The 18,363-nt window shown below is 37.5% G+C and overlaps 1 protein-coding gene across 1 annotated transcript in view; it reads right to left on the bottom strand.

Moving 5' to 3' along the window:
- Positions 1-18,363, bottom strand: part of CTNNA2 (catenin alpha 2) — a 503,340-nt gene that overhangs the window by 340,636 nt on the left and 144,341 nt on the right. Inside the window, exon 7 of the mRNA XM_057403217.1 lies at positions 8,235-8,438. Coding sequence (XP_057259200.1) covers positions 8,235-8,438 — 204 coding nt within the window. The remainder of the gene's footprint in view (positions 1-8,234; positions 8,439-18,363) is intronic.

Genomic DNA, 18,363 nt, shown 5'->3' with positions numbered 1-18,363 from the left:
GTAGGAAATTCATATCACATTTTATAGGAAAGCAGTTTGGGTTGTTGAACAGAAAAAAGCAAACCCTGTAATCTTCTCCATGACTGTTGTGCACACTTCATTCTGCCCCATGTCATTCTCCTCCTGGTTTGCAGTTCAATAGGCAAACACAGCAATTCACTGTTTGCCCAGTTATAGCAAAGCTTCTGTACAAGTGCTGAGGAGATCCATGTGGTCTTTAAAGAGGAAGAAATTAAACTGAAAGAAATCCTCCATCTGTGGAGAGGTAGACATTATGTGCGCCCTCCAACAGTCAAACACTACAGTGATACAAATACTGCACTATTACTACAGAATTTAATGTGGAAACAACAAGGCACTTAAACCACAATGAATTAAGTAACTCTGGCATGACCACAGTTTTAATGCTGGGGTAACCAAAGTCCAGGAAGACTATGAAGTACCTAGAAAATCACAGAATCATAGAATAGTTAGGGTTGGAAAGGACCTTAAGATCATTCAGTTCCAACCCCCCTGCCATGGACAGGGACACCTCACACTAAACCATATCACCCAAGGGTCTGTCCAAGCTGGCCTTGAACACCTCCAGGGATGGAGCATTCCCAACCTCCCTGGGCAGTCCATTCCAGTGCCTCACCACCATTACAGTAAAGAACTTCTTCCTTATATCCAGTCTAAACTTCCGCTGTTTAAGTTTTAACCCATTACCCCTTGTCCTATCAATGATGAAGAGCAAATAACTCCACTTCCAGGCCTGTATCTAAAGCATGAGCCTTTCCTACCTATTCATATAAAGAGCAAAGAAGGGAGCACATATGATTTATAGAATTCTTCTGTATTTTAACTCTTTATGACACTGAAACAGTTGAATCTACATGTGGAAAAAGTGTTTCCTGATTAGGCACCCAATACTTTTAAAGGCAAAGCCATGAATAAAAGTGGAAAATCCAGAGGAAAAAGGATCTAATAGAAATTTATTAGAAATATAAATCTTAAAGAAAGATTATATGAGACACCAAAAAATAATTATTTAATATAATTCTTAAAAGTTGAGTTAGCTAATGCTGGATTAACATTTATGTGAACTGACAAGGATGCCGAAAGGAATGGGGAACATATAGTACTTCTGGCTGAACTGGTGGTTTGGAAGTTGTCAGCACTTGAGACCCCCCCAAAAATGGGTCTGTGGATATAGTTTTCTTGGGCAAAACATTTAAACTTGTGACTAAATCCCACTACAACTTAATTTTAAATGTGTATAGGACTTAATGGGGCTTAAGATGCTAAAAAGGATGAAAAACATTAAAAACCAATAATAACTGCAACAAAAACACAGTAGTTAAGACAAATTTATCTGTTTCAATTGTAAACCTGCTCATTCTATATTTTAACATTTCCCAAAGCTTAGGTTATTTGGAGGGAAATATCATGGCAGAAGCATCACTCAACCTTATATAGCAATTCAGCCTTAGGTTCCAAAAAACTCATGATTTAAACTAACAAGGCGTACAAAACTTGCCTCATGACATACAACAGTCTGCCTTTAAAGAAAAAAAAGCAAAACAAGGCACCTATAAAATATTCTCCAGGGGATACAACCAGGGAAAAGCTATCAGCACTGTAGTTCAGAAACAGCATTTCCTCCCAGAAATACTAATTCAGTATGTTTAAACATCCACTCATGCAAGCAGATAAAATACCACAGGGCTGTATAAATCTGCAACCACCAGAACCAGAAGTCAAGGCAAATTGTTAGCTTATTTGTCATTTCCAAGCCATAAAGTCCCACTTTCTTACAGAGCTTTTCTATTTGTCTCTGATAGAAAACATCAGTGTGGTTCTCTGGATCTACCAGGAACAATGAAACAAACTAAACTTGGACTTGCAAACCAGAAGAGGGAGGAATTAACAAATAAATCAAAGCTCACGTGTGCAAGTCTACCCCACTATCAAAATATACTGTGCGTCCCCTATGAGGCCTTGATAATGTCCCCAAAAACAAAGAGACAGAATGTTCCTTAAAAGGTGGCTCAGATTCCATTGCAGATAGCATACTTAGACAGTGATTTAGGTACAGTCACGTGAGAAGTTGAGGCACTCAGGAGAGACATATAGATGCAAAGAAACCGAAAGTGACCAAGAACCAACGCTGTGACACATCATATACATTTGCCCATTTGGGAACACATCCTATTCCTCCAGTAATAATTCGGAAAGACACATCTGTTGTTAGAGCCTTTAAATTAGCAAAGTGAAGAGTAAAATAGCTTGAAATATGGTAGGAAACTTTAAACAAGACATTTTCCTCTCAGAATTATTCACAAAGCTAGGAGCATTACCATGGTACCAACAGGAAAATTGTCCTCTATCAGTTGATGACCCAGCAGTCCATCTCTTGCCACTCGTCCCCGATTCCTCACCTCAGGACAGCTACATACATTTCTCTGTTTCATAACTGTAATTTACTGCTCACTGTCACCCCGACTGACCTTACACAAGCCAGCACCAGAACTGAAACAAAGAAAACAATTATTACATTTCTCTTATGTATGAATTTGGATGGAGCTGTTCAATCTGGAAGTTGACAGTATCTTGAGAGTGTATAGATTTTCATTTGCCATCATGTTTTTCATTCTCCAATCAAGCACAATAACTTCAGCTGTCCATTAAGGACATTTCATTTTCATGTGCTGCAGCACTATAATTTCACTTGGAGCAATCCAAATGTTTTATTGATGTATTTGTGAAGAAAAACTGCCTGTAGATTCATGCTTCTTCATTCATTCTTATATTTGCATTTTTGAGATATGCCATTTTCTTCTCCAAAGGAAACAGGAATTGGAGCCTGTCTTAGTTACAGTGAACAAACATCAGGAATGGGTAGCAATTTTAGAGAACCAGATTATGAAGAGCCAACATTCAGCAACATTATTCTTATGGTAATATCAGTAAAACATATATAAGAAAACCAACCAATATCTAGCCTGCAGAGCTCTGGTTCTCATATCTAAACATGAAATAATCATAGTAATACAAGGACTTATAAATGACTATTCATTCCACTTGGATACATAGAAATACTCTTTGTCTTAAAGCCCAATTATGATAAAAACAAACCCCAAGCTCTTATGAAACATGGGCAGTGGCTGGGATCAGGAGCATTGGGTGAGAGGAAAATGAAGGCATGAGAAAGAAGGTTGGCTTAATAATGAGCCCAAAGGTTCATGAAGATAACCTTGTATTTGAACCAGCTGGGAAATGCCTTTTCGATTGCAGACTTGAATTAATGCCAAGCCAGTACTGAAGTGATTACAGAGGTGTTTAACAGTCAAGGCTGACTCATTTGCCAACCGCTTTCCAACTCTCTCTTCAACACACCCCAGATACCCAAAATGCAGTCTGCCTCTGCTTGGCACAGAAACTGATGATAGCAGAGGGAATTCAAAGCATCCTTTTTAAGGCATGTTTTTCTAAAGATATCATTTTCTCCCTTTCTTATAAGACACCAACACAGCAGCACCCTGATGCTTGCTAGAAACAGTACCCAGTTTTGCAGTGTACTTCTAATCCAGGAGTTTACTTCAGTTTTGCAGTGTACTTCTAATCCAGGAGTTTAAGAGCTGGGACTCCCAGGTTTCTAGGATTTTTGCTCTCTGACAGCCTGCAGTACAAATCATGAAGGATCCAGGACAGTAGACCACAATCAGAGCTAGCCATCCACTAAATAATGTTTTCATTTAGCCAAATGGAAAACAATTGCATTAAGAGCTTCTGTGGAGCTGTACTTAGTTCTTCTCTGTAGGACACTAAGTCTAGAAATGTAATTTTATATTGAAACTAATTACAGGATTTATCACATAGATAAGAACCTGAAAAAAAAAAAGGAACCCCAAACAATCAAAAGAACCAACATCAATTTTCTGTGAGAGATTAAAGGAAAGTCATATGAACCAATAACTGAGAATCTTCCTGCCTATGCTTCCCAAAAATTAAAGGCTTTAAAGTTCAGCTGAGTTCATCATAGAACAAATAAAAACCATGCTGGGAAAATGTTTTGACAGTTACTGATAAGACAAATGAAACTAATACATATTCTTAGATATACAAGCAATAATGAAACAGTCTACATCTCATCTCCACATAAGATCTTGCAGAGGCTTTATGCCTTGTAAGGCTCCAGTCAATGCAATATACTATACAAATACATAATTATTCATATAACTGTAAAGATCCTCAGGACTAATTTTCCCTTAGCAATTATCAGTCAAAAACCTCCTACAACAGTAATTACTTAAATAACCTCTGAACTGGGACCAGAACATCTAAATATTTGTGGAGATGGCTTGAAAAAATAGATTAAAAAGATCTTATTTCACATGTAGGAAATGGGTCAAGCCAACATTTATCTGAGGAGAAGGAAGAAGGAACCAAAATAAGGAGACTTATAGTGTCTGTCTATCCAGTCTTCCAAGGTGCAAACCAGCTTTAACTTACTTTGGTAAAACTCTGGATAATACACCAAACTACACCCTGGAACTAACTGTAAGAATAGTCTTATCTTCTTGTTAGCCTGTGATTGATCCATAAAAAATGGGTGGACAAATGGGCAAATCATCACTATCATGTGAGTTAAATTTTTACCATCCCATGTAGCAAAGCATATCTATCCAGTAAAGTCTGGTAAAGCAGTTAATGTTAAAACAGATTACAGGGAATAGACCTGGAAAGATGATGGAAGTACTGAAAAACCCTTGCTGTAACACAGAAGGTAAGACGCTTAACTCCCTACAGTGAACTTTATAAGAAAGAAGCAAGCACAGGGGTTGTTCTGCAGGTGGAAGAAATTTCCGTATACGTCTTATTCTGCTTAAAAGGTAAAAGTTCCTACATTGTTCAGCAGGAAGCCATTTCCTTGTCTCGCTCCTTGTACTGCCTTCAGCATTCATTGTTTGAAATGCTAGAAAGTATACAGCATCAAACAGCAAGCCTTGTATTTCATACAGCTGCTTGCAAAGCTTCCAGCTTCTGATTCATGCCTGCAAAACCATCCACTAGGGCAAAAGCAAAAGATCATTGAAGCATCAAGAACATTGCCATTCCGAGTACGTTCTTTTGCACTTGATATTTTACTTAGCTTCTATGAAAATTTAATGCAATACATAAACCACAACCAATGTATATAGGGTTTTGCAGTCTAAACATCCAACAGGTAAAAGGGAATATATAATCTACATAACAACAACAAATAGAAATGTTCTTGTATGCAAAAAGAAACACCCCTCCAAACCCAAATCATAGAAATAGATAACATAAAGAAACCATTTTAAGCTGGAGAAGGCTTGAGCTACCATTGACTGTACAGCACATTGCCAATACCCTGCACTTCTTTGGTTTTAGCCATAAAATACAACCACAAAATATTTAAGTCGCTCAATGCTCTTTGTATCTCATGGCAAGCATCAAACGCAATACCCACATTTGATCGACAATCAGCCAAGAAATAAGCTGTCAGTTTCCAGATAATTATCAAACAGCAAAAAACCCCAAATGGACATCACTAGTGCCTGATTCATTTCACAGGAGCAGATTGCAGTGGTTTAAGGCTGCGTGGGCAGAAGTCGTTAATGATATCAGTCTTCCCCAAATCATCTCAAAGCTAACATGCTCTGACAGTCTAGCCAACTCTTGATGAGACTTGTAACAGGGTCATGTTTGGTGTATGCCTTTCAGTTTTACCTTTCTGAAACTTAACCAAGCTTTAAAAACAGCTTTCCAAGTGAAATCTTTAGTCATAATGGACATGCTCAGCATTGCTGAAACCACAAGAAAACCCATCCATCCTTGGGTTTCAAGCAAATGATTAAATACTGAAGGAAATTCTGCCAGGGAAAACACATGGTGGAATTCTGTCTTTACATAGATGCCTGAACTGCCTATAGAGCTAGGCATCTCATCTTCTAGCCTGGATTTAGTTATATAAATACAGAAGTTTAGAGTTATTTAACTTATCCCATGTTAGATTATAACACTTCCTCATCTGAATGGCTCTTCAGATTCCCTTGGCAGTATTGATGTGATCTCCATCAATTATAAAGGAGCTTAAGCTGAAACAACTTGATAAATGCAGGAGTCTGGCCATTTGTTCTTCACACACACAACATGGAATTGGGGCTGGCAGATGTGACACAAGGCTCATGGTAGGTTCAAATGCTTCTGAGTGGCAGATTGGGGAGCCCCTGTTCGAATGAGCACCAGGCTATTTAAATTGCTAGTTTAAAAGAGCACTAAGCATCTATCTTTAAACAGCTGAATTGTGTCCCCTATTTTACCTGTCTGTACTTATATACAGAAACCTAAATTTAGGTGTCTTAATCTGTAAAACCAAATCCAATTCCATGTATCTGCAAAGATCAGCTTTGAAGACAATATCACTGAAACATCATTTGCAAATGCTACCATCCCAGATGTGTTTAAATTAGAAGTACTTTATGTAACTTAAGTATACATTCAGTTCTTAAATATAGCTTAAATTGATTCTATTCCAACATTAAGCAGGAAAATAAAAAATATAGCAATTGTGCAGCTCAGATTAAGTAGGAGAAGAAAAACCAATACAAAACCATATTGCAGTAACCATAAAAAGATGCTCACACAATTATGTTTAAGTAAAAACTATGAAATTACACATGAGCCACCTTCAGTGTGGCCTTAAATTCCTACAGGAGTTTCAAACTCTCCTCACCTCTGTAGATGTGGTCAGAAATAAAACAAGAATGTTTCTGGTCAAAGCACAAATTGCAGGGTTACCAAACACCTGGGGGCACCACAATAAAATCAGAAGCCACAATCCATGAGTTCTCAAAGGCTTTTGGAAGACCTTTAAAGATTACACCTTACAGTAGTAGCTCAACTAAGCAAGGATTCTCTAGGAAGCAAACCAGCAAGTCCTTTTCCACCACAGCCTCACCACCAATTATTTAATGCTCTCTTTATCATTTCTAACCCCTAACACAACAGCATAGGCTTTGTTTTCACGCAGTATAAAAACCTTTCAACTCTCACTTCATGAAAACTAAAAAAGTAAATAATATATGCGTTTAAATTCTCCACCAAAACCAGCTATTCCATGAGGTGACTCTGTTACACGGAATAATACCTTATGAAACATCAGTTAATTTTGCACTGTACAGTGACTAAAGGACTGAAGTTTGCACTATTGGTACCACGTTGTATCACTATCAACCAACTAACAGTACCAGTGAAAACAATGTTAGAGGTTTGTACTTGAACAGCCTTTTAAACATTATTTTGATGATTCTAGCAAAATGGGATCAAAATGTGCCACCTGATACTCTGGTAGGAATGACAGACAAGTCAGACAAGACAACAGCATAGCATCAGATGTTCAGTTTGAAATCTGTTTGCCAACATTTCCATTTAAATAAAGGTTGTTGATGTTGCTTAAGTCTTTTCCACACATCCTCCAAACGACACAGAAATAGCATTTATGAGGTTTAACTCATATTGTTGGACAGAAAATGTTCTGGGATAAGTTATGCGGAACGGAAGCACTACAGGTTAACACCATGTTGAACAATTTGACACCACTTGAAAGCCTACAGCAGCCAGTTCTATTTAAAGTACTGCAGGTACCTTTCTTTGTGTGAACAGCTACTTTCATAGCAACTGAGTACTTTGATAGCTCCAACACCAAGTGAAAACCTTCATTGGTTTAACCCACAGAGCAAACAGACAACCTTACCCAAGTATCTATAGGTGACATCCTAATAAGTAAACACAATGACCACCATCACACAGTGGAAATCAACCGCATTCCTTTCATTAAGTCTTAGGCCATTCCCCACTTCCATTGCTTGCACTTAATTGCCATTTTAAAGGTACTTTACCTCAAAAGGAGTACTTGTTATATATTTGTTGCATAAGAACAAACTTTAATGTGAAAGCCATGGGGAACACAATTCCTCTGAATATAAAACACTCCTATGAGCTTCTGATTGTACCAAACTTCTACAAAATATTTGCAATATATTAAGAAGTCAAATATTTCAAACAGCATTACCATTAAGAAGTCAAATAATTCAAATAGCATTACCATTACTCCTGGTACAAAGACGCATTGTGGGTCTTGTTAAAAAATAGAGTCATAGCATTAGCCTCTGAAAGGTTTAATCATCTATTGAAGAAACAGCCAGTAAGAAAAGTGTATAACTTACATTATTCATGTACTCGCTGAGCAGATCCTGCAGCGCCTGCCGCACAGCATTGCACTCAGCGACGATGCGCTCCCGGCGGTCATCTCGTGTGCAGGAGGAGTCTGCCATCAGCGCTGCTCCGCTGATGATGCTCTCCAGCCTTTCTTCAAGGGATGGTCTGAAGCGGGCCTCGCTGAAAGTCATTGGGTCTAAAATGATTTTGTTCTAAAAGACAAAATACGAGTGGGAAAATTACGGCTCTTCGGCATTTTTTCCAATGTCTCTGATTTCAGTGGCTTCCCATGGTTTTATAAATAATTTATAAATTGATAAATATTTATAATTATAAATAATTATCTATCAAATTCCTGAAAATATTACAATATTACTGAAATAACTGGTAGCTCTAAATCCCAATACAGTAATAAAATTAAAAATAAATTGCTATATAAATAATTCTATAAAGAATTCACAATATATAGTTATAAAAGACAATTGGTAAAGAGAGTTTTAATATCTTTAATTTGTCAAATAACCTACTGGTTAGCAATATATCTTTATTTCCATAGAAAAAATTAGATTTTTAAAGAGTGTTTCCTATTAAAGACATCTTCATTCTGAAATTATGATCACGGCTAAACCTTTGTGTACCTTGCATATAAAATGTATCACCAAACATCAATTAGGGCTAAAACACATAGATTCTACCCGTCAGTTTACAGCTTTCTGTGATGTTATGAGTCTTGAGTCACCACTAGATTATATTCTGAACGTTTTTTCTCCTTTTGTAGTTCAAGGTAGCAAATACAAAAGCAATAATTGCCTGCTCCCACTTACAGGCACATTAACACCACCGTGTAACGCAGGACCCTTTTGCTGTAATCATGCAAAGAAGTTTCATAACTGCATATTGCCAAAAAATGCTCTGTAAGAAGCACACTTACATGAGCTTTAAAAGAAAATAAGTCATGAAATAAGAAGTAAAATTAAAAGTATTATGTTTTCTAATACATGTATTTTAAAGCACATTGGATTATTGCTAATGAACCATTTTAATGTTCACAACATGTTGATAGCTTTATGATTAGCTGATTTCCTGTAATATCCAAAGCCAATCAACAAATGTTAAGCCAAATGATACAGTTAATCTGAAAAAATAGAGTAAGTGAATTAAGTGCATTAAAATACAAATCAGGACTTCGGGACATGACATCTGCCTTTAATGCTGAAAACTGGATGTGTTTAATATAGATCGGAATATGCTCAAAATGAACTTTACAAAAGATCTGCTTATTTCTCAATATAAGACTTCCAATTAACTCCACATGCAAAAAAATGTAACTCTCATTACTACACAGGGAAAGGGGAATGAAGCCTTGAGAAATCTACAGCTTAACGGAACTCATAGCAGTTAAATAGTAATAAACATAAGGATGCCAGGTAATTTATAAAGATTTATTATTTAATAAAAAGGACAAATAGAAGAATTTTAAACACCATATTTTTCTAGCTCCAGGACATGCTGACATGGCAGAAATAAATGCAGCATTACCCACAATGTGAAATAATGTCTCACATGTATCTTCCGAGGTCTGTGTTTCACAGCAGTAAGCAGAGGAGTTTTACAGGCATCTAAATTAGAAAACAACTTCTCCACGTCTTTGGCCTATGCATATTTATGTAGCTGTGCCTTTCAGTCGAATGATGATACTTGGGATTTTAAAGAAATCAATTATATGAATTCATTTTCACAGCATAATTTAGTAGTAGCAAGAAATTGTATCAAATGAACAATCTCAACAATTTATACCACTATAAGAAAAAAATAGCTGCATGCCTCAGATTATTATTAGGGTTTCTTTATTCAAATGTGGTTGAGCTTTAAAATGACCATTAAATGTTATGTTAATAGTCATGTGGGATTTTTTGCTTTGTTTCCAAATGACCACAAAAATGGTTATTAGCAAAGTCAGGAAGTACTTCACTGGAGACTAGGGGATTTCCAATAGCCAACATACGTTCTACTTGTAGCAAACCCCTTTCTCAAGCCAGAAAGTCCATCAAAGCAACATCCATACAGGACTATAGCAATTTTCATGTTTCAGTGATAGCAACACAACCACCCCTTCCAGAAATTCCTCACTATTCCTTCTCTTCCTCATAGCTGTAGGCGTAAGGTTCTCTACCTACACAGCAAATTTCAAAGAGCAGATCTTGCACCTCTCAGCAAGTCATGAATCATTTTTCTTCGTAGAGGTTTTTGAAGACCCTGCACTCAATCTTCTGTGACACCCAAAGCCCTACCAAGAATGTGTTCCTGGAATATTTCCATCCTTGTTGAGCGTTGAGGATGAACGAGCTGAAGATCAAATATCTGATCACTGAAACTCCACACCCTACTCTCACAAACAGTTATGTCGTACTCCATGAATAAGGTTAGGAAATTCAGTACAGGCTAAATACAAACACCATTTACATTTTAAATAATGAGATGTGTACCACTGAGGGTATCAAACAACCATAAATTATCATGAACGGCAAGGTATGGACTTTATGGTACGGTTATGACCTTTCAAGTAATGCACTTTAAGGTATCAGACAAATTCATACTCCAACTAAACAAAATGAAAATCATGACATACCCTCCATCAGTGCATTCTATTATCAGAAAGCACATAATTGTTAAACTTGGGAAACTTATCTGCATAGGAATTTTTTCAACAGTGACAAAAAAAACCGAAGTGTATTAGAAATATAAAGAAAAACAAACCCAAAACACTAAATTTAACTGATTTTTAAAACAATTTTACAAGTCCAAAAGCACTACGCTTACTGTATCATTATCTGCATTTTCTAAATTTAGTATATGCTCTTACAAAACCTTAATTGTTATGGGCATTGCCTTATTGCTCATCAAAAAACTGCTCAGCTATTGGGTTCTGTAAGTAGAAAGTCTTAAGGGAATTTCAGCAGCTTCTCCAGAACCACTTTTTTCCCCCTTTTCAAACAAGTGATATTAATGATTTTGGGAGCAGGAGGGAGGGATCTCCAGTTCTGAAAAAGCTGAAAATCAACCAACATGAAATGTATTCAAATTCATTACTAAGTCAAGAGATCAACTTATAAACTTTAATAGTGCTCCGCATTTTGGCAAGCTTAAAAAATAAGGTACACTGAAAGCATCATTTGTTTGAAAACACAGCACCTCAGAGCTGGTAACAGAGGGATTCTTAAATTATAGCTCTGATACCACTTGCAATAAACACTGTGACAAATAACATTTTTGGAGGTAAAAAAGAGGAACCAACCAACTGGTCTGCAGAGTTTTCCTGTTGGTAGAGTTGGGTGTATTTGTGTAACACTGAAGGTCAGATTCTTACCTTCACACAGATTCTTTCTAGAACCCCCCGTTCAATTATCTACCATACAACCTCTGACTGAGTGGACAAGGAGGAATTCAATATTTCCTTGTACTTCCTTAATTTCTTTTATTGTTAAGAGCATGAGTAGAATAACAATGGTCTATTTTGGGTCCTTTACAGAATTATGTGGATTCTGCCCTTTAAAACACACAATCCCCCCATTGAAACACGTGATTTCCTCTTGTAATTAAGTAAAGATGAATTTTAAAAGAAACAAATCATATAACAGAAAGTCTATATCTGCTTGTTCTGTTCTAATGGGAAACAACCTTCTTGTCTGAGAAACATTTTAAAAGCAGTGATGAGAAAAATCCATACACAGAAAACCCAAACCAAGTCTAAAAACCCAGAAAAAACTCATGTGCTCCTATAGGAAAAGAAGGAAAGTTGAACTGATTTTTCACTCATATTCTTAAAGACAGGAAAGGCAACTTTGAAGACATAATAATAAAGTCGTGAAACTAATATGATGCTACAAGGAAAAACAAAACCACACAAATCTTAAGTTTGAAAAGTATTTGTACAAGACAACATAGTGGCATTAAGGTGATAAAGGAGCTGTTGCAATCATAGCACTGCCTAGCTGAAACTCTGCAGGGGGAGGAATTATCCCAGGTAGAACAGAAATAACTTTCAAGTAAGAAACTTCTGTATAGGACAGGTTTAAGAAAATTTACATCCAAGACAATCCCAGTAAACTCAGATGATGGATTAAGTACCATGGAAAGCTGCACAGCACAGTAGAGACACTTAATTGGAATTCAGGGCTTTGCATTTCCTTTATTAACTCTTACATTAATGTTGTACTAAAAGTTGGACCAGGTTACGCTTGAAGTCCCTCCCACACTGAAATTCTGTGATTCTATGAATCTGTTGTGCAACGCTGGACAAATGAAACCTCTTTTCCTCTGTTTCTCTTTTTACACTTTATCAAGTCATCTATTCAGAATGTTAAACCTGCAGGGCAGAGACCATTCCTTAACATACTTCTCAGTGATTTATCACAATGAATCACACAATGTTTAAGGTAAATACCACTGCAAAGTAAGCAGTATGTCAGAAGAAGGAATCAAAACCACAGTGACAAATGCCATGAAGAAATCAAATTGATAGGTATCTTAAATAAACAATGTCACAACCACGTGACAGTATGAGAAACTGCCTCAGTGTAAAAAGCAGCAGGTAACACATTGAAGGAACCAGTTTTCAGAGCAATTTTGGAGACAAGACTGTATAAAGAAGAGTGTTCAATGTATTCCTTTGTCAGAGGTGCCTGTGAGGCACTGGAATGGGTTGCCCAGGGAGGTTGTGAATGCTCCATCCCTGGTGGTGCTTGAGGCCAGGTTGGACGAAGCCTTGGGTGAGATGGTTTAGTGTGAGGTGTCCCTGCCCATGGCAGGGGGGTTGGAACTGGATGATCTTAAGGTCCTTTACAACCCTAACTATTCTCTGATTCTCTGGTTTGCTTTAGGTATGTGTGTCAGTGTCCCCCAAAGTGCTAACAAGGTATTTAGTTCTTGTTTAGTGATAAATCAAATGTTTCTACCTAGCACCATGCTGCGTTCCACTGACACCACAGAGCTATGATTTGAAGAAATAAGAACAATATGACCGTATGATACCACACTGCAGCTTCTGGTGAGCTGGTCTGATGTGATAAAAGAATAGAGAGCTAATTCAGAGACATAAGGGAATTTCTTTCCTCCTGGGACAGTAGGATGACTAAATTCATAGTAGTTTGATGAATAGGACACTCAGGCAAGTGCACAGAGCATAGAGCAGACGCAATAGCAACAGCCCCCAACTTCTCAACCTCCTGCTATCTCTATTCTCTGAATAGAAACGGAGATATTGTTTCCCTGACACATTGGTGGTGTCCACAAACACACACTTGAGTTATATGAGCACCGCAGAGGTGCTAAACAAACATATTAATAATAATACCAAGTGTAGCTGAATGGTAAAATTTCATTTGCTGTTATTTTTGAGCTATAATATATAACTTGGAAAACATTTAATGCCTTTTTAACAGTTCAGATATTCATACTTATTATTTACAATGAAATAAGCATGGACAAGGCTTCAGGGGGACTTGGGAGCAGCTTCCAGTGCCTAAAGGGACCAAGAAGAAAGCCTGAGAGGTGCTTTGGACAAGGGCCTGTAGGGACAGGACAAGGAATGGCTTTAACCTGCCAGAGGGGAGACTGAGATGAGCTCTTAGGCAGAAGCTCTTCCCTGGGAGGGTGCTGAGGCGCTGGCACAGGGTGCCCAGAGAAGCTGTGGCTGCCCCATCCCTGGCAGCGTTCAAGGCCAGGTTGGACACAGGGGCTTGGAGCAAGCTGCTCTAGTGGAAGGTGCCCCTGCTCATGGCAGGGGGGTGGAACTGGATGAGCTTCAAGTTCCCTCCTCACACAAACTCATTCTAGGATTCTACCTCTAACAAATCTGTTTGAATGAGGATGACCTATAAATTCTCCATTGCAAAGAAACTGGTTACTGCCCTACTACAAACCAGTACTACTACATGTTTTTAACAGGAAAGCACACAAAGCGCCTGGCATGTTGGCATACTACTTTTCCTACTGTCATGTGCTATGGTTAAACTTACAAATAGTGGTTTTGCTTATTACATCTTTCTACAATACTATTTAGCTGCACAGGAGCATTGCAGGAAGGAAAAACTAAATAAATTAAAATAAAAATAGGGAAAGCCACTAGATGGTGCTCTTATACAGAAAACACAGAGCAGCAGCAGCATCCTCATTGCTAAAGGTGACTGAACGCAGTATCCTAGCTGCCAGTAAGCGAGGGTGTTTCATTTACACAGCTAACATATTTCTATGCATTTGATACAAAAAAACTGTTATTTCCAGTGCTCCTTTGTACTCTGGAGCTGACATTGCCATAATAATATATACACATCCGTATGCACACATAAGCACAAAAAAATCATTAACAATGTCATAAAGCCAACTACGTTTGAAAGTAGAATGACTTTCTAAAATAGGTAATCAAAACAATTTAGAATCATAGATTCACAGAACAGTTTGGGCTGGAGAACCTTAAAGCTCACCCAGTTCCAACCCCCTGCCATGGGCAGGGACACCTTCCACTAGAGCAGCTTGCTCCAAGCCCCTCTGTCCAACCTGGCCTTGAACACTGCCAGGGATGGGGCAGCCGCAACTTCTCTGGGCAACTTGAGCCAGGTCCTCACTACCCTCACAGGGAAGAGCTTCTGCCTAAGAGCTCATCTGAATCTACCCTCAATGCAAACTCACTTTGAGTTTCTTGCTGCTGAACTACTCACATTCTGCGTGGAAAATTCAGAGCCTGGAGGGAGGGAACAAAAAAGTAACACACAGAAGGGGTTGCACTAGACAGGAAAGTGAAGCAGTAACATGGGAGAAAAAGCTTGCTTGTCCCCTTAGCATCATCAGGACCCTGTAAATTCACACTGCTTATTCCTGTCTTGAAAGGTCAGTTCAGCATCCTCAAAGATATTTTTCTACAAACAAGTAAAGTTTTTATGAATACTATAAAATACAACTTTGTGCTGTTTCTCATTATTTTCCTAATGTGTGGAGGATGACCAGTCTGTGGTTTTGCCCTATTAAAGAGAGATCTGAGGAGAGCAGAAAGTGCCAGAACTTCCCACTGAATAGAATCCTTCTATTGAATAGAAAGAGCTTCTGAAGCATAGGGATGCAGCCTGGCTGCCTTCACACTGATTGACTCAACACCATCCCAGTTTAAAAGCCACTTCAGCTGCTCAAGGGAAAATACCCTGCATTTCATTCAAAATCATCTATGAAGTTATCTGTATTTGCAACACGTTTATTCAAGTGCACAGTAACACAAGCGTTTCTATTTAAATTCAATATGTAACTGCTACTACACAGCAACAGCCATTTGGCTGTCCTTCCCTAGACACTGAAGCTCAACAAGTCCAGCTTCCAATTGCTGTGTGGGATGTGAGCAATAGTTCTGAAATAGACTCTTACGATTTCAATACTGAAACAATCAAGCTTCAATTCTTATTTTGAAGGTCACATTTTGCCCTTTTATCTCCAGTATCACAAATCACTTCTCTGAAGAACAGATATATAAGGAAATTGAGAATTCCAGAAATATTCTGCAAAATCCATTCTCAGGATGAACATCTGCAACACTTATTTGTCCAAAAAGCAACATTTTACAGGCAGTCGCTTACTGATGCAGCATCTCTTCTGTCCATTACGTTTATGTCACATTTTAACTGCTCTTAATTTTCTTGTCAAAATAAGCCAGCCTTTGCTGTTGCTGTACCCAAGTATTACGTCTTTTCAGTGTCTATGTATTTTTCCCCCTCATTACTTGCTTTCACTCCATATAAAGAGCACTGCATCACTAGCTCTGAAAAAGAGTCCTGAAGGATTATTAATATCTCTGAGAAATACGCTATGATAGTCCATTTATTAAGTATGAACTTCATTTTACAGCCTGGAGGACAGTGACCAATGCCATCAGACACTGTTTTTCATCAGACGTAGTCATCTCCCAAATGGTAGAGTTACAGCCTTCCAAAATTTATTAAAGATTGGGTTATTCTGCCTGGAATATTTTTGTTCAAATCCTTCTTATAAGAAAAAAAAATTGGTACATTTTCAATACCTCAGCACCTATCCAATATAGAAATACCTTAAGTACCAAAAAGCATTGTAACCTCTTCTTTCAGTTCTCAACCAGATCAAATCCTTTATAATCCAAACTGTTTTCATACTCATTTTAGACCCACTGTGATTTTGAAATCAGAGAGTAATGGGGTGACACACACCGGCACAGAAGTTCAAGATGGATCGACATTGTTGATTAAGCAACTTTAAAGGCAAATAGATGTGTGCACGCACAGAGAAGCAACAAATAACTGGAGTCTCAAAATAATGTGTAGTACAGGTTATGTCTGCTTAGCGTGTATTAGAAAAGCAAGCACTATATATATATATATACACACACTTTAACAAATTCAATATCATTCTGTTCTACTGATAGATCCAGAACTTGTTAATTTATTATAGACACACACACAAACGCAAAACTCAAGCACAAGGTTGACTAAGCCGTTAGTTGGAAATGGAAAGAAGGGGGTTTGGTCCTTTTTTCCTTTAGATATCTTTTCCTACCCTTTCTAAGTCAGAAGCTTTATTAATGCTTTTTATCCTTGGCTCATAATTTATCGTAGACAATCCAAGCCTTGACCAAACACAGAAATACTCCTTTTTATAGGGCTATGGTGTATGCATAGTAAATAACTTTGTATTCACAAAAGTGTTAAATCTACCCTTACAGCACTGTACAAGAATGAATACACTAATTTTTACCCAGTTTGATGGGTAGGTCCTGTCTCTGGAGCACGTAATGACTATGCAGAGAGCACAGAGGTTACCATACGAATCAATCCCGCAACACTCAGCATGTGACAACACACAAGTCCCTTGATAACCAGAATGGCCGAGACCTTACCAGACCAAAACTACTATTTTCTGAGTGAAAACAGAATAGTTTCAGTATTCTCAATAAGTTTTTAGCAAGCTTCTCTATGTAACTTGGATAAATTTGGGTGTCTTGAGGGGAGGTCCATGGTGCACCCTCAGTTGCAGTAAAAACCCAGAAACATTTAATGACTGCACAATATATACCAAATTTTACTAATAAATCAATAATAAAACTAGGATTTAAATGATTTAAAATTAAAGCAGGAACATTTAAGTTGAAGGTAAAAAAAAATAACCCAAGGCATTAAATGCATATTTTTGCAATCAACTTCAAACAGCAAATCCAATAAGAAACACAATAATGAACTCATTTCTACATAAATTATCTCTGAGAGGAATAAATGACAAAACTTTGCTGTTAGTAACATACATTTTACTTTATACCTCAATGGACAGAGTATGACAACATGACACCTATTCAAACACAATAGCTGAAACGTAGGATAAGCAGAATAATCACTTATTTACATGTTGGGAGTGAGAAAGTATTCAGATGATTTACACTGCCGATACTTAAAGCATTAAGCCACAGAGGGCTGATTCTGAATGTTGAAATGATAAAGGCTGAGAAGTGTGAAATAGTACAGGAAAACCTGCAAACTTTGTTTTAATATAGAAAAATTATCTCATCCTATAATACCAGGTTTAGTATGCAATTCATACCAAACACATTTATCTCAATCAATATGACCGATACTGTAAAATAAATATACTATGAACTTATTGTCACTAGAAGTCTTAAACTTCCTTTCTCTTGCTGAAGTAATGCATCACACCAGTATAAAAATCAAACTTGTTTCTCCACCATCTTTTTACACATAACATAGTTTCCCTAGTCTGGTAACCTTTCCTGCTTTCTTGCTTATAAAACATAAGGATAAATTCACAATCATCCCACCATCGCAGCTATTAATTTCTGCTTGCCTGGAGTTTAGGGAATGTTGTCTCAGTTGCAAAATTAGGTGTGAATAAATCTCATTCAACAGCTAAGCAGTGAGGCAAAACAGTGAGGCAAAACAGTAAATATTGCTAGAATAAAGATAAAACAAGAGTTTCAATCTTTCCATCCTCATAAGTCAGACAAGAAAGCTTTCATTCAGTTATTTAAAATTAGGAGGAGAAAACTCAAAAATGACAAGCTGGTTTTCCACGAGTAGTTGTGAACAGAACACGATACTATAGCTACACATCTCACAT

The sequence above is a fragment of the Pezoporus wallicus genome, unplaced genomic scaffold, assembly GCF_028554395.1.
Source record: "Pezoporus wallicus isolate ANWC-B61680 ecotype Strahan unplaced genomic scaffold, APGP_CSIRO_Pwel_v1 contig_6644, whole genome shotgun sequence".
Taxonomy (NCBI): domain Eukaryota; kingdom Metazoa; phylum Chordata; class Aves; order Psittaciformes; family Psittacidae; genus Pezoporus; species Pezoporus wallicus.
This window is presented reverse-complemented; position numbering and strand designations above follow the sequence as displayed.